General features: G+C 36.5%; 3 protein-coding genes across 6 annotated transcripts; 2 read left to right on the top strand and 1 right to left on the bottom strand.

The window, feature by feature from the left end:
* Nucleotides 1–478: 478 nt before the first annotated feature.
* On the top strand, nt 479–2,357 carry LOC129565014 (transmembrane protein 19). Its single transcript, XM_055439329.1, has 4 exons — nt 479–780; nt 854–1,102; nt 1,167–1,461; nt 1,611–2,357. The coding sequence occupies exons 1-4, from the start codon at nt 627–629 to the stop codon at nt 1,942–1,944; spliced, it is 1,032 nt and encodes a 343-aa protein (XP_055295304.1). The 5' UTR covers nt 479–626; the 3' UTR covers nt 1,945–2,357.
* Nucleotides 1,930–7,166, bottom strand: LOC129565010 (maltase A3-like). 2 transcript variants are annotated; one of them, XM_055439325.1, is made up of 11 exons: nt 6,657–6,786; nt 6,191–6,569; nt 5,573–5,982; nt 5,480–5,503; nt 5,365–5,400; nt 4,826–5,278; nt 4,558–4,665; nt 4,418–4,455; nt 4,037–4,342; nt 3,834–3,977; nt 3,356–3,747 (listed from the first exon to the last, which is right to left on the bottom strand). In XM_055439325.1, the coding sequence occupies exons 2-11, from the start codon at nt 6,399–6,401 to the stop codon at nt 3,624–3,626; spliced, it is 1,854 nt and encodes a 617-aa protein (XP_055295300.1). In that variant the 5' UTR covers nt 6,402–6,569; nt 6,657–6,786; the 3' UTR covers nt 3,356–3,623. The 2 variants fall into 2 exon arrangements, with proteins under 2 accessions (XP_055295301.1, XP_055295300.1); XM_055439326.1 differs by having other exon boundaries at nt 1,930–3,747; nt 6,191–7,166.
* Nucleotides 7,160–16,367, top strand: LOC129565006 (thioester-containing protein 1 allele R1-like). Of its 3 annotated transcripts, none has more exons than XM_055439273.1 (17): nt 7,160–7,765; nt 9,397–9,808; nt 9,998–10,854; nt 10,937–11,195; nt 11,376–11,609; nt 11,696–11,741; nt 12,424–12,658; nt 12,941–13,245; nt 13,370–13,473; nt 13,546–13,741; nt 13,851–14,282; nt 14,347–14,393; nt 14,464–14,641; nt 14,767–15,119; nt 15,189–15,364; nt 15,472–15,746; nt 15,863–16,367. In XM_055439273.1, the coding sequence occupies exons 1-17, from the start codon at nt 7,701–7,703 to the stop codon at nt 16,105–16,107; spliced, it is 4,419 nt and encodes a 1,472-aa protein (XP_055295248.1). In that variant the 5' UTR covers nt 7,160–7,700; the 3' UTR covers nt 16,108–16,367. The 3 variants fall into 3 exon arrangements, with proteins under 3 accessions (XP_055295248.1, XP_055295247.1, XP_055295249.1); XM_055439272.1 differs by having other exon boundaries at nt 7,171–7,765; nt 12,421–12,658; XM_055439274.1 differs by lacking the exon at nt 12,424–12,658 and adding an exon at nt 11,958–12,108 and having other exon boundaries at nt 7,251–7,765.
* The last annotated feature ends 91 nt before the right edge of the window (nt 16,368–16,458 follow it).

The raw sequence follows: 16,458 nt of genomic DNA, 5'->3' as shown, positions 1-16,458 counted from the left end.
CTGTAATACGTATGTTGTTTTGCAATTCGAGTCTGGTTTTACTACAATAACAATTGAAGCACGAAAAACCGAAGACATATTAATTTGTGCAAGTGGTCAGTGCTTTGTTGACAATTTGTGATGAATTTGCAAATTATTCAGAAAAAAAATGTCTCGCAATCAATTTTTGTGTCAATACTTAAAAAAACTACGTTACGTGGTCACTCTTTGAATAAGAGTTATGTCAGTTTGCCTGTTTGCACCACAATTTACTTCTAAATTCTTATTAAAATTAATTTTAAAATCAAATCGTTCACAAATTCATGTCCAATTTTCGTTCTAAATTCCACTTTTCAAAATGTCATGCCATTCAACGACTTTAACCGTTTGAATGCACTCAATGAAACTCATGTTCCACAAACTGCTCATTGGGATACAACTGTTTTGACAGTTCATTATTGTAAACAAACATGGCAGCTAGTTGGAGTGTCAAATTGCCGACTGCGTCTTAACCAAAACACAAATATCATTGACTTTTTTGACATTGCTTGCACACGAAGCAAAAATCTATTGTGTGCTCTATTTCGGCCAATGAAAATTAGGCTGTGTTTGTCTGATTTGAAAATTAGTGCAAATACCCGAGCAAAATGACGGAGCCAAAAGAGAATAGTGAACCGAAATCAGTATTTTATACTATTTTACCTGTGTTGTTGTGTGGTCTGTCTATTCCATTATCAATTTTTCTGTGGCTTGGCAATTTGGCATTAACATTCATAACGAAAAGTTCGCTTGATAGTGATGGTAAGCGGAAATTAATCTAACTCGGAATGGGAACATCATAATATTAATCAATGTAATATTTTTTTTGCTATAGAAAATGCAACAATTCCACCGACACGATGGTTGTTTTCAACGTTGGTGCCAATTTTGTTGATGGCCTACGGACTGAAAAGGAAAGCTGTTAATTACAGTGGTGCCACACTGGGTTTGGTTGTAGCAATCACTTTATCATTGGCATCGCATGCATTTTTAGCTTGTTTGGCCACATTTTTCTTCTCATCATCTCGCGTAACTAAATTCCGTAGTCACTTGAAACGGAAGTTTGAGGCAGATTTCAAAGGAGGTAATGCAATTGTAAACCACATTGTGATTAATATTGAATTAATTATTTTTGTGTGTATTCTCAGGCGAAGGCAAGCGAAATTGGGTGCAGGTTTTGTGCAATGGTGGAATGGCGATGCAATTAGCTTTACTCTATTTGTTGGACTGTGGCAGCAGTGAGCGACCAATCGATTTTCTCACCCAATATCGACCGAGTTGGCTTGGAATTGCCGTGATGTCAGCGTTTGCCTGTTGTAATGGCGATACATGGGCCAGCGAGATTGGTTCAGTTATGGGATCAGATCCATTTTTAATCACGACACGCAAACGAGTACCACGTGGTACAAACGGCGGAGTTAGCTTCATTGGATTGATTGTTAGGTGAGATATGGCCACTTGTTTGTGAAATTGAATACATTCTTTCCATTTCTGTCATTTTTCGACATTGAACTGACACTTTTCCACGAAATAACAAATTTCATTTCTTTCATATACGTGAGAAAATAATGTTTTTCCACTCTATTTTACAGTTTTCTCGGCGGTATTGTGGTTGGTTTTTCGTACTTCCTTGTTGTTTATTACGTGGTTGACCGTAATATTTTAGCTGGTAGCCCGCCACAGTGGCCAGTCGTCATGTTTGGTGGTATTGCCGGTCTTCTTGGATCGATCATTGATTCATTGCTGGGGGCAACATTACAATATTCCGGCTTAGATTCGGATGGACGGGTCGTTGAACGACCTGGACCAAATGTTAAACACATTAGCGGCACACGCTTGCTGGACAATCACAGTGTTAACCTAATATCAAGCATTCTAACCGGGTTAATCATGCCATTCATTGCATTTAGCTTTTGGGTTGCTTAACATTCCTCTGGGAATTTATTTCCAAATCTTTATTTCATTGCATTTGAACAAGTTTGAAGTCTGCTAACTAGATAGAAAAAAGTCTGATTACAAATGATATAAACGAGTCGCAAATTGTTAAAATTCCACGATTGATATACAATCAATTTAGATAACTTATTAATTAACTAGAATTTTTTTTAAATCGATCTGAAAGTGCTTAAAGTAGTTGAACATGCATCTAACTCATTTTTGGGATACATTCTGGTGAACATCTTTCTACAAAATTCGAAATTACATTTTTGTAGCGAGTAAGTTGTTTTAATTTCAAAAAAAAGTTTGAAAATTTATTTAAAAAAAACGTTCGGAATTTGGGTTTTGGAAAATTTTAAATCAAAGTTAATAAAAAAATTGAAAATTTTAATATAAAAAAATACTTGTGTTTCCTTATTACTGATAAATTCTTTCGGGGATACTGTTGCTAAAAATGTCTTCGACGTAAAATAAAATCGTAAATAATAATCAAACGAAGGGCCGCCATTCTTTGCAATAAGAAAATCTGTAAATAACAAAATACGTTCTTTACAGATGTACAGATTCGAAGTATCTGCAGAGAACGTATTTTGTTAACAGTGAAATTTTATGGCCATAAATAGGCTAACAATTATTACTATTAAACAATATAAAAGTACATAAACTCAGTTAATCCACACAGAAATGTGCAAAAAAACTATCAATTGAAGACAATGTGTCCAGTGCGATATAAATCAATGTTTCGCTGTATACATAGGGAGAAACGAATTGAAACGAGCGCTGCAAGCATATAGGTGTGTTGTTTTTCACTCAAACGGCGATCAGCGACAGTTGATCCTGTATAGCATAATGTTGTTCTGAGCAGAATTTTCTAAAGCAAATTACCGTAATATTTGCCTTGTGCGAATCTCCGACACATTTTCAACATTTCATGGTTTTTCGTCACATTTCTGTGTGGACTTTCTTGTGTTTGTGGACATTTGTATTGTTTATTTATAATAATTGTTAGCTCATTTATGGAGTTAAGGGAATGTACGCGCGCGCGTACGCCATAAAATTTTACTGTAAATAACAAAATACGTTCTTTGCAGATATACAGATTCGAAGTATCTGTAAAGAACGTATTGTATTATTTACAGATTTTTTTCCTGCAAAGAATGGTGGCCTCAAACAAAGCAATTGATAAAATAAGCGAATGAACGATTGATTGCACTTGTGCACATTAGCTTCGACGCAGAAATGACAAAAAATCGTTAAATGTATAGAGAAAAGAAAAAATAACAAATGATTCAATGTTCTTATCAGTTTTTTTTTATGTATCAGAATGTTTTTGCTCATTTCGTTTTCATTTGCACAATAAACCATATATGGTGTACAAATTAAACAAAGGCCACGGTCATTGTTTGAATAGCTGAGTGTTTGAACATTTTTTATTTACTTTTCTCATTTCAAAACAAAAATAAAAAAATATTTCTTTATCTATTGATTCTAATTCTTATCACACACATTGATTCAACGACGTGTATAAAGTCCTTCATTCATTTAAAAATATCTCGAGTACAATTTTATTGTTATCTTTAAACAAAATCCGACATGACTCAGTACGGTCTCTTGAATTGGCAAAATGACGGTATGAAAAATCGAATGGCATTCTGCACCACGTCTAGTCATAAATCAAAAATGCTGTGATGGAAATAGTTGTACGATTTCGATTGAGTGACCGCATTTTCGCTTCTTAGCACGAATGCCTCTCTGGGTTGAAGAACCACATTCTTGGACAACACTTGTTCACTGTGAAAATTGTTCGAATTGGATTAAGTTTCAAAGTGAATCGAGTTTAGTTTTGATTGTGAACAAGTATCTGTGGTGTTTCTTACTTAATTTTATGTGATGATGATACGCCAACGATATGGAATGCCAATGTTTCAGGTACGGTAACTCCGATCGCATTCAAATTGACTTTCTCGATGAATGGGCCAATGTTGCAGACGGTGATGTATAGCTTCTTGCCGTCCAAATACCTAGAAAATAGTTTTGTTATGGTAACCGTTTGATAAAACTCCAGAAAATAGGTACATACCTAGCAATAGCAACAACTTGTTGTCCTAGTGCCGCGTATTTTGTGTCTCCATCCTGTAACGTTGGCTCTTTCCGTAGCTCTTTCAAGCTCTTGAAAACCTTCAGATAGCTTTTTTCATCAGAATCTTCTTTGGCAACATTGAATTCTTTGTAGTTGTCGGCAATAGGAAGCCAGGTCTTTGGAGCTGTACTGAAACCAGCGTTTGTGCTGTCATCCCATTGGAATGGTGTTCGCTCGGGATCGCGAGTGAATTGTTCATAAATCGATGGGTTGCTATTACATGCAGCTGGATCAACTGTGTCCTTCCTAGTAAGATGAAAAAATGTAAAGAAATTGTTACTTTCCACATTTCCATTCATTTTATTCAGAGTTGCATTTTACCATGAAAGCCATTGATCGGTCATTCCAATTTCCTCACCCTCCAATTCCACAATTTTAATTTAGATTTCAATTGGAAGAAAAAACAAAAATGTTAGAATCATAAATCGAAATTGCAGAATTGAATTGAAAGCTATTCTTACATTGTAGGTGATGCTGATTCCGGGCAATGTCAAAATAATCATATTAATGGCGTCTATTCTGTCTCTTCCAAGTCTCGTTCCAACGCGATGGTTATCGTGATTTCCAACCTGTTGATAACAATGCAAGGGGAACAACATAACATTTGGCCAAATTTAACCAAATTGTCAAAAAAAAAATTCCGACAAATTCTCTCTACTTTCGCTCAATTTTTAAACAATTTTTCACTTATTTCCATTTCACGACAAAACTGTCCAAACTAAAACCTACCACCCAGTTGGCAACTTGATTTTTCGGCACGATTTTCATAAAGTCATCGATGCAACTGATGTAATCAACGGCATTTGATTCGTTCCACACTCGGGTCAGCAATTGAAAATTGAATGGCACATGAGATCCATTGTGAGTGGCATTGCCAAAGTATTGCGAAATAATATTCAACGAAGAATAAGCTTCAGTGAGCATAATACGCGCATCACCACCGTTTTGACGCTGATGTTCATCTAAGACTTCACGCCATTGATAAACCATGTCAATCGTTTCGGGCTGATCAACGGTAAAAATATGCTTTAAATAATTCCAATCATCAGGATCATTAGTATTGCCACTGCGTGGTTCATCTGGCAGACGTCCGTTTTTGTTGGCTGGAACCTCGAACAAATGCGGCACAGCGTCAATGCGAAATCCGCTCACTCCACGGTCCATCCAGAATCTCAGCACATTCTGAATGAATTAAAGAAAACACAATAAATTTCACAATCAATGAATTCCACTATAATTGTACGCATGTACTGTGTTGATAAGCTTACTTTCATTTCATCAACGACCTTTGGATTGCGGTAGTTCTTTGATTGCGTGAAATTATAAATAAAAACAAATTATTATTCATGAACTTTTTACATAAATTTATTGACCTTTTCTTACCAAATCGGGTTGACCAGCTAAAAACTGATAAAAAAGAAATTGATTACAGAACAGGAACTAATCTTACAACACAATATGTGGTTTGATACTTACTTGATGAAAATAGAATTCGCCACGTTTTTCACTCCATTTCCAGGCACTTTTCCGAAAGACGCTGATCCAATTGGTGGGCGGCAAACGATTTGTTGGGTCATTTTCATCGGGATATCCTGGATGCCATATGTAGAAATCTTCCCATCCTGGCTCTTTGTTGACCGATTTGATGAACCAGTCGTTCTCATCCGACGAGTGATTTGGTACAAAGTCCAATATAATTTTGATATCCAATGTTTTTGCCTTAGCGATCAAACGATCGAAATCGTCCAAAGTTCCATATTCAGGCTGTATGTCGTAGAAATCGGCAACGTCGTAACCAAAGTCTTTCATCGGCGATTTGAAAATTGGAGAGAGCCATGTCGCTGCTATGCCAATTTCTTTCAAATGTTCCAATTTTTCCGTGATACCTGAAAATCGATCATAGTCAATAAACACTTTGAAACCGAAACTATTGATTTTTATTCACTCTGAATTTTTTCACTTTTTCATTTTCTATGGACAAATTTTTCTCGTCTCAACTTTTTTTCTCCAAATTTTGCCGAAGAATTCTTCGAAGTCTTTTGATATTTTTTTCTCAATTCTTCGAAAGAAAAAACCATTTTTTTCATCACTTACCATTCAAATCGCCAATTCCATCACCGTTGGAGTCCTTGAATGACCTTGGATAGATTTGGTACAGTGATGCCGTTTGCCACCATTCTTTCGAATCACTTTTTAACGGAACAAATTCCAAATCGTCCAAACCGTCCGAACACATGCATTGTTCGGGCAATGACAGCAATGCTAGGGCTATTATCACAATAACGGTGTCGTAAAACCTCTTCATGGCTATATCCACTTCACACAAGCTGCTTCAAAATGCAACTGAACTGAATTTGATATGGTTTGAAATTAATAAACCTTTTGTGCGATAGATGTACTATAGTATAATAGTATGACGCATCAATGGGTCAGATTAGGTTATGCGGAAAAATTATGATAGCGGCAAAACAATCTGTTCAAATGAATCAATAAATAGGCACACGCGTTGTTTTTCAATAAAAAATATTGATAAAATGAATGGAAAACAAAATTGTATTACAAAATCAATCCGAAAATAATTATTACGCTGAAGAAAAAAAATCTGTAACGCAATTTGACAGAACCGCTTAGTTCGGCATTTTAACTCGAACTAGCAGTGTGTGCGATAATTTAGAGAAGTGTACTGAACCCAACCGCTCATAGAAATGTCATTTCAAGCGGAGCAAAAAATAAACAAAATAAAAAAGCAAACATATCATACGAACTCATGCATCATCAAAGCCTCTGTGTTTATTTGTAAACAATGAATTTTAAATGCGGACGGTTTATCGACTCAGAATCTTTGAATCGGCGTCTCCATTGTTACTTTTGCAAAGCAACGACTTATATCTCATACGGAGAAGACTCTCGGCTGCTGCTGCAGCAGCAGCAACAACAAGATTTCGACACCTACACATAAAATGAATACACAAAGTCACACTCAGCCGATGACATCATTATCAAAATTCACTCAAGTGATCGATTTGTTTGTAAATATGTGGAGTAAAGGTAAGCGCGCACAGATCATGCAGACTCAACTGAACCACCACCATACACATTCACACATCATTTTTCATTGTTGTTGTTGTTGTCTCGTCGACGACGGTTGCAGCGTAGCAGCAGCAACAGCGTTCACATGTATCGGGTTTGCTCGTTACGTTCATCATTTAATTGATGCAAAACAGCCGCTCTCTCTCTCTCTCCCTGTATGTGTCTCTCTGCGCAGCTTGCGGTCTCTTTGTTGACCAACTATATCATACATTTCATTTGAGTCGCGAGCATGGTAATGTCTACACGCGATTTTCAACTTTTGTTATTTCGTTCCAATCGCTAAATTGAACGTGCATTGAAAAAAGACCGTCTAAAGAAACAAGCATACAGCTGTGACAACTAGAGTGTTTTTGTTCATGTAAACAGTATACTATTATTGTAAAACGGTGGAAGAGAAGGAGTTTATTGTGTGCTGGGTGCTGCTGCTGTTGTGTGACAGTTTGTGTTGTTGTACCTTGATGAATATTTTGTAAAGAGTTCTGAGAATACAGTGTCGTTTTGTTTAGTCTACAATATGTTGCAGATAATTCCATTTGTGACGATATGGTTGCTCAATATTCAACGAATCCAGTGCAGTGGGTTAGTGTTACTAAGAATTTTTTTCGAAAATCCCATTTCATTCTGGTAAATTCAAACGACAAACAACAAAGACGCGATGAAAGTGTTGATTTAAATGAATTTATGCGTTTTGTTTCTTCGTTTTTTGTTTTGCTGACCATGTAGCGTTCAGTCGTGGTTGCGTTACATAAAATACAATTCGTGAAATGAGAAATGCGTTTAAAATATGATTTAACGTTTCACAACACACGAACACTCAAAAAAATGGCAATTAAGACTTCCTTATTCGTAAATTGGCGATTTGATCTGTTGAGATACGTGATTTGGTTTCTGGCTTTTACTATTTTAAACACACACACACACCAGTCCAATTGGTCAGTGGTTTATTTTTTTAGTGTGTATTCGTACATTTACGTTGGCGTTTTCGTTTTTTCTTCTGTGAAATCTTTCGCTCTATGTCATTTTACACGATGTTTCATGGAGTGTATTGTACGACGAGCAAGTTCTTTTCTAATTACAATTACAAATGAATTGGATTACATTATAATTATCCAATTTCATTCCCCATTTTCATTATCTTATTCCGGCCGTGAAATTGTCGCGAAGCATTTTCAACAAATTCGGCGAAACACAAAGGAATTAACTCAAATATGAAATGAGCTGACAAAAGGCCAATTTTGTTCTCTGAAAAAAAAAACGCTTACGTCTACTGCGAGTGAGTCGCGAGAGAGCTCAAGGTCGCCATAAAATTGGTTCTGGATTCATCGATACACGACGAAGATTGATCGCATCTCTATACGCGTAATGTGAAGGTGTTACAGATGTGTTTTAAGGTGTTTTCGAGATATATGTGCACTCGCTGTGAGTGACACAACGCAAACCCATTGATATTTTGTAACGAACGTGTGCGCGCGACAAAAATGTATACTGTTTGCATTGGTATTTGTAGATAAATTCAGTTGTGAAACACGGCGATCGCTGCTAATCATGTAGATGGACGCAACTTCCATATTTAGAGACTTGTTCTCATTGGCGTCACCGTAGCAAATATCAACGAGAGGCAAAAAAAGTAACAATAAGATCAACGCATATTTCTAGTAATCAGCGTATGACAAATATGCCACTTTTTAATTCTCCATGAGGGCAAAGACACTTTTTGCTCCGTCTGCTGAGTATTTTGTCGTCGTTTCAACGAAACACCGTAAAGTGAAAATATCCGTTAATTTCATGGTGTCCATTTGAAAGTCCAGCAAATATGTATCAAGAACAAGAATCAAATCAGCAATCTAGTTGACTTTTTTCTAGATGATTTGCCATTTTTTACGCATACGTGTACATTTTCAATACACGCAGTATTTTCGATTAAATAGACAAGAGCTTTCTTCAACAATTTAAAAATCAGCCCACAGTTTGGCTTGTTTAAACAGTTCAAGTTGAAATATTTGCATATAACTACTTTTATAGCCATGGTATTGATTCAGCGACAACAACGATAACGCCCACCCATCGAAATTCATGTTTGCCCGTTGAAACATTTTGTTTGTGCGAAATTATTCAACAATGCTTACAAACGATGTAAATGAATCGGATAAGCTAATAGTTAAATTTTTGTTTTTCATTTGCAAACGAAAAAAAATTTGCACTCTTTTCAGTCACTATTCGATTGTTGCACCTGAAGTAATTCGGCCCAATTCCGAGTATCATGTAGCTGTTAGCTTGCACGACAGTTCAACACCATGCGAAATTCGTGTTGGCATTGAAGGCATCCAAAATAAATATTCAAACTATCGTGAGGCGAATTTGCAACCGTACACAAGTCAATTGATACGATTCAGTACTGGTTATATGGGATCGGGCCAGTATCGATTGAATGCAGAAGGTTTAAGTGGTATTGATTTCCGTAACGAGCGACCGCTTAGTTTTGTGGGGAAAAATGCATCAATTTTCGTGCAAAGCGACAAGGCCATCTATAAACCCGGCGATTTGGTGCGTTTCAGAATACTTGTTCTCGATCAAAATTTAAAACCCGTTCCGAGCCAAGAACCAATCAACATTTTTATTACGGTAAAGTAGCAATTTTTGTATTAATTAGGTATAATTATTCGTCTTATTGGATTTGCGTGTATTGCAATCGATGACGAAATTGACATTTCATTAAATAGTAACATAACCCAACTCACTTTTGGAGCAAAAACTAGCACGAAGCGAAAACTTTTTGTCGAGAAGTGTTTTAAAAGAAAGCAATATTTTTAGGATGGAGCAAATAATCGCATCAAAGGATATGCCAACCTGCGAACATCTCGTGGTGTTGTTAGTGAAGAGTTGCAGTTATCAAGCTATCCGGTTCTCGGTGACTGGCATATCGCCGTTGAAGCTATGGGTGAATTGAAAAAGTATAAATTCGAAGTGGCCGAATATGTTTTGCCAAAGTTTGACGTCACCATTGATACGCCAAAACATCAATATTTCCAAGATGGCAAAATCCGGGCGACGATTCGCACGAAATACACATATGGCAAACCGGTGAAAGGAGAAGTGACGGTGGCTGTGTATCCAAAAACCTATGGCTCATTCCAACCGTTTGCAAACAATTTGATTACGCGCAAAGTGTCGAAGATTGACGGTAAAGCGTACGTTGAATTTGACATTGCGAAGGAGTTGAATGTCAAAGAAGACTACGAACAAGCCATGGCCATGGAAGCTATTGTTGAAGAAGAGCTCACTGGTCGCAAACAAAACACATCCGTCGACTTATTTTTACACAAATCGAAATACAAAATTGTATTGAGCAATGCGTCACCCAATTACAAACCGGGACTACCGTACAATGTACTAGTTTCAGTGCAGAAATTCGATGGAACTCCAGTTACCGGTGGTGCAAGCACCATTCGTGTTCGATTAGCATCGAGCTATTATGATGATGAAAATGCAACTGAAACCGTTCATACGCTCGATTCAAACGGTTTGCTTCACTACGATATCATCGTGCCACATTCCAATGGATTCACACTGAAATTCGTTTACTTGGATGCTGAAGAGAGATTAGGATGGATTCCAGCTGTTCATTCGGATACTCGGGCCTTTCTCAGGGCAACACTGCAAACGGAGAAGTAAGCATTTTGTGCACAATCGTTCAAGAACAAATTATTTTGTTTTCAACATTTTTTAATTGTATTTGCTCATTTTGCCTAGGCCAAGAATCAACAAAGACATAACCGTCGAGGTTCAATCAACCGAAAGTTTACGTTATCTATCATATCAAGTGTTTGGGCGTGGCGATATTATCGTAACCAACTCCGTTGAAATTCCAAATAGGAAAAGCCATACGATTACATTTTTGGCTTCGTTTGCTATGGTTCCAAAGGCCCAATTCGTTGTGCATTACATCAAAGACAATGAAATTATTTCCGACCGATTGGAAATTGACCTTGGTGAAGATTTGCAGAACTTTGTAAGTTTATTTTTAAATTTTATTTTCATTTGGGTAAATAGCAAAATTTTGAAGATCGAAGCAGATTTTTTGCCAATTTTTTGTGGATATATCAACGATTTTTAATGAAATATATTTCAATTAAAATGGAAAAGATGGAACAATTGATAGAATTTAAATTGAATCTATTCAAAATTACAGGTTGAGCTTGATGTTTCAAGTAATCAAGCGCGCCCTGGACAAGAAGTGGACATTACGGTTGTCAGCAAACCTAACTCATATATTGGTCTCTTGGGTGTTGATCAAAGTGTCTTATTATTGCGGAAAGGAAACGATTTCGATAAATCACAAATATTTAACGAGCTTGATGAATATTCCAGGAAACAATCAAACCCATCACGACACTATGGAATCGACGAATGGGAAGATTTTGCCGTCAGTATTTCTCTTATTATGCCAAAATTTTCTTGTTATGACTACCATGAAGGTTAAATTTGCATTTGCTCTTATTATTCTTGTAGAGTTCCGGTGCAATATTGCTCACAAATGCCAGACCAACCGAAAACCGTAAGTTTTTCTTAAATTCAAAATATGAATTTCAAATATTTTCCATGAAAAATGTTTAGTCAATGAAAAAAATCACAAATAGGCTGTGTGAAATAGCACTCGAATATTCAAGAAAAAACGGTTTATAGTTTTTCATAATTTTACAGTTGTTTTTATAAATTTTTCGTTTAAATAGCTACAGAATTTAAATAAATTTTCTCTCAATTCTACAACTAGATAACGATTATGATTACGTATATTATGGATTTCCGGGCGATGAAGAAGAAATACTTCACCTCTCTGAATCGAATACTGTATCCACAAGTTCAATTGTAATTCGAAAGAATTTCCCAGAAACTTGGCTATGGAACGAAATCGGAAACGTTAGGTTAACTACTTAATAGAAAGTTACCTGTAGAAAGAATGCTCTTTAGTTGAATGAAAATTATCGATTTCACGAGATAGAAAGTAAATATTTACATCCGCTCAAATGTCTCAAATTCCCGAATTGTCCCTCTTAAATGACCCAAAGAAAGGAAACAATTGTTGCTATGTAGTTTGTTAGCATAGATGCTTTTAATATTCTCTTGGAATTTCCTACTAGAAGTTTTGTTTTAAGAAAACATATTTTTTTTCCAATTGAAATTTTAATCTTTTCAAATGATCAATTGTTTGATCCAACCTGGTGTTTTATATTCAGCAGCGTACACATCGTCTACCGCTTCTCCGTATGATAATGAAATTTCGTACGGTCGAAGTTTAACAACGGTTAAGAAAACAGATATCGGACCAGCTCACGTTCTGAGAACAAATACACGCCCGCCATTGGCTGGTCCATATGCATTCTCTCGCATACCAAAACCATACTGGGATCGACCCCGTGTCCATCTTATGAACGATATTAGCGATTCATTTTTGTTTGTTAATTTCTCCTCTGGGTAACTATTTGCTTTATTGTTCGTCCATTTCTATCGCATAACCAAAAATAAAAAAACAGGCGATTCATACAAGCGATACTAATTCTGGTGACGGTAAATGGGCTTTCATCGGGAAGTTGGCTCTGGGCTTTGAAAATTTAACATAAAAAACCACATTCCTCATCCAAATAATCCCTCATCGTTTCTGTCTCGTGTACAATCAATGTGTTGTTGCATGCTTACAGTTTTCATTGAAAAATTGATTCTGAATACGTTCTAATAATTTCGGATTTCTTCATACAGCTATGAAGGGCGGCATACGATTCACAAAAAAGTGCCAGACACAATTACATCATGGATTATAACTGGATTTTCGTTGGATCCAATCAGTGGTCTTGGCTTGTCAAAAGAGCCACGCAGTTTGCAAGTGTTCCAACCGTTCTTTGTTTCGCTGAATCTGCCTTATTCCATAAAACGTGGCGAAGTGCTTTCCATTCCAGTTGGCATTTTCAATTATTTGGACGATGAATTCGATGTTGAAGTTACTTTACATAATACCGATCAACAGCTTGAATTTGTGCAAATGGCCAATGAAGTTGATTCGCCAAGTAAGTTATTACCTCGGACAATGAATGAAACAAATAGCATTAGACGTGCGTGGAACTATAAACGAATCAAAAGAGATAAGTCGAAATTGGAATTGAAAATGAAAACTTTTTTTCAATTTCACAGAAATCGAGCTCTTCCGACGAAAGACAATCCATGTTAATGCGAATGAAGGAGCTGGTGTATCGTTTATGGTGAAACCGAAAAAAGTTGGCCCATTGACCATAAAAGTGAGTTGACATGAACGGGTCTTGCCCTATGGAGACAAAATTGTATTGATGTCTATTTTCTCAATTTCAAAGGTGACAGCAAGTGGTCCAAGACAAGGCGATGGAGTTGAACGAATCTTGCAAGTTGAACCAGAAGGTGTACCATTAGTGGAAAACTTGGCAATGCTCATCGATCTACGTGACAAATCGCAATTCGATGGAAACTTTACGTTTGTTATTCCCAAAAATGCAATTCCCGACTCCACAAAAATTGAAATTTCAGCCGTTGGTGAGTGAGATAAAGCTATGGTGCTTCAGAAATAAGAAAAAAAAATGATAAAAGGGTTTTGCTCTATGGAGACAAAATTGTATTGATGTCGATTTTCTCTATTTCAAAGGTGACATTCTCGGTGGATCAGTGAAAAACATGGAGAAACTCATTCGAATGCCCGATGGATGCGGAGAACAGAACATGTTGAATTTCGTGCCAAATATCGTGATTTTAGACTATTTGAAAACAACAAATCAATTGACACCGGCTGTTGAAATGAAAGCAACCACCTTCATGAATGCGGGTTATCAACGTGAATTGACCTATCGACATGATGACGGTTCATTCAGTGCATTTGGAAAACGAGATAAGAGCGGCAGCACATGGTTAACAGCATTTGTTGCTCGGTCATTCATTCAAGCTTCAAAATACATTCAAGTTGAACAGAGAATCATAAATGAAGCCTTAACCTGGCTGAGCCGTGTCCAAGCGCCAAATGGTAGTTTCCCAGAAGTTGGAAGCGTTCTGTCAGCTGAAATGCAAGGTGAAAGTGGACAAGGTAAAGATTCTTGTATTTTCTTCTTGAGTTTATACAAGTCTTAATCGATTGTTTCTTGATGTAGGCACTGCTCTGACTGCATATGTTCTGATAGCGTTTTTGGAAGACCGAGTAAGTTTGAAGATTTAAATCACTTTGACCATTTTGATTGGAATAACTAAAATCGATTTTTGACTTTCAGAGCAAGAGCGGAATGTATGAAAATGTAATCAACAAAGCAATTGACTACGTTGTCAAGAATGTTAAAGGAAATGAAGATATCTACTCATATGCTGTTGCATCGTATGCCTTGCAATTGGCCAATCATAATTCCAAAAACTACATTTTGCAATCATTCGATTTGAAATCGAAGCGAAAGGGTGAGTTTTCTGTATGGAGATCAATACATCCAGTGGGAAGAACGATTATTATTATTATTTCATTCATGAAAGTTTTTCTCTTTTTATCCCTTTGATTTCAAATTTCATTCAATTCATGCTTCCAGATGACATAAAATGGTGGGAAAAGCCAGTACCGCCGGGAGACGCCAGGAATATTTGGTATACCAAACCGAATTCGGTAAACGTTGAAATCACGTCGTATGGATTGTTGGCGCTACTAGAAGCTGGTCTCAATTCAGATGCATTGCCAATCATCAAGTGGCTAATAAAACAACGAAATGAATTTGGAGGATTCCAATCGACGCAAGACACATTCGTCGGATTGAAAGCATTGGCCAAATATGCCGAGAGTACATCAAGTAACTATAACAACGTTCAAATCCAATATAAATATGACGGCGGTGAAAGTCGAATTAATGTCAATGGAGACAACGGATTGATTCAGCAAATATATGACGTAAGCTATTGTGTTCACCATTCCAATGGCATTGAATTATTTGAAAATTGTTTTTTTCATTATTCGTAGCTGCCAAATAATGTGCGGCAAGTGAATGTCACGGCCAGTGGAAGAGGATTTGCATTGCTTCAATTGTCATACAAGTACAATTTGAATGTAACAGGTGCCTGGCCAAGATTCACATTAGATCCACAGCCAAATAAAAACTCACATCAAGACTATCTGCATCTTACTGTTTGCACCAGGTAATTGAAACTTCATTCTTCGATTCCAATTTGGGAGTTTTTGTATGAAAAAAAAAAGATTTGAAAATACGAAAAAAATGATAATAATTTATTTTCCATTCAAATAGTTTCGTTGCAATTGGCAATGAAGAAAAATCGAATATGGCCGTAATGGAAGTTCACTTTCCCAGCGGATTCACGGCCGACGTGGACACTCTACCATCACTTGAGGTGTCTGAAAATGTGATGAAAGTGGAAACTAAAAACGCAGACACCGTCGTTGTAGTTTACTTCGATCATTTGACACGAAAAGAGCTCTGCCCAACTCTGGATGCCTTCCGAACGCAAAAAGTAGCCGAGCAACGACGAGCGGCTGTTATCATTTATGATTATTACGACAATTGTACGTTACTTGCTTAGTTTGGTTCTGTTTTTTTTCAAGTTCTTTGTTATTGTTTTCAATCATTGGCACTCGTTTTTTATGCTTTAAAATAAATATTCAAATTTGATCAATTACAGCCCGTCGCGCTCGTCAATTCTATCGAATGCGAGAGACGACGCTTTGTGATATTTGTGAGGGAAGCGATTGTAGTGATACTTGCCAAATTCGTGCGTCGCAACAAAGGAGTTCCAATGGAAGTTTTGATTCATATTTCGAAGGTGAAGAACGTGCCAGGGTGATGGAAACCAGTAACTCACCAACGATATACAGCTCAACATTAGTTCTAGTAGCTAGTTTATTGTTAACATATTTAACAATTTAGATTTTTGTTTATATTTAACATTTTTCATTCCGATTAACCAAAAATATGCTCTAAGTTTAGTTCATAAGATGTCGTCGCAACTTTTTTTAAAACAAGTAATTTATGTGTATTAAAAGTACTGATACAAAAACATGTGTAGTCAATAAGTATAACACTCAAAGCCATAAATAGTGATATACATATTTTCAATTGTAACGAAATCAGTCCAAAAAAAACGATTTAAATGAAATAAAACCGAAAATAAATTTCTAAAAAAAAAAGAATTTGAATTTGGCAACTCCATCGAGTGTGGATGAGAAACGTTTACTCACCACTTTACTCACCAACCATATCCAACAAGTGACAGTTGAA

Source organism: Sitodiplosis mosellana, unplaced genomic scaffold (assembly GCF_009176505.1).
Source record: "Sitodiplosis mosellana isolate CC-2019 unplaced genomic scaffold, AAFC_SMos_1.0 Smas_scaffold_2, whole genome shotgun sequence".
NCBI classification, from domain to species: Eukaryota; Metazoa; Arthropoda; class Insecta; order Diptera; family Cecidomyiidae; genus Sitodiplosis; species Sitodiplosis mosellana.
This window is presented reverse-complemented; position numbering and strand designations above follow the sequence as displayed.

Excerpts from the sequence above, each read along its gene's own strand:
- LOC129565014 (XM_055439329.1), top strand. The coding sequence starts at position 627 with ATGACGGAGCCAAAAGAGAATAGTGAACCGAAATCAGTATTTTATACT. Across the intron at positions 1,103-1,166 it reads TGAGGCAGATTTCAAAGGAG|GCGAAGGCAAGCGAAATTGG; the intron begins GTAATGCAATTG and ends GTGTATTCTCAG. Across the intron at positions 1,462-1,610 it reads TTCATTGGATTGATTGTTAG|TTTTCTCGGCGGTATTGTGG; the intron begins GTGAGATATGGC and ends TCTATTTTACAG.
- LOC129565010 (XM_055439326.1), bottom strand. The coding sequence starts at position 6,401 with ATGAAGAGGTTTTACGACACCGTTATTGTGATAATAGCCCTAGCATTG. Across the intron at positions 4,666-4,825 it reads ATCAAGTTGCCAACTGGGTG|GTTGGAAATCACGATAACCA; the intron begins GTAGGTTTTAGT and ends TGTTATCAACAG. Across the intron at positions 4,343-4,417 it reads ACCGATCAATGGCTTTCATG|GAAGGACACAGTTGATCCAG; the intron begins GTAAAATGCAAC and ends TCATCTTACTAG.
- LOC129565006 (XM_055439272.1), top strand. The coding sequence starts at position 7,701 with ATGTTGCAGATAATTCCATTTGTGACGATATGGTTGCTCAATATTCAA. Across the intron at positions 7,766-9,396 it reads CAACGAATCCAGTGCAGTGG|TCACTATTCGATTGTTGCAC; the intron begins GTTAGTGTTACT and ends CACTCTTTTCAG. Across the intron at positions 11,610-11,695 it reads ACGAATGGGAAGATTTTGCC|AGTTCCGGTGCAATATTGCT; the intron begins GTCAGTATTTCT and ends TTATTCTTGTAG.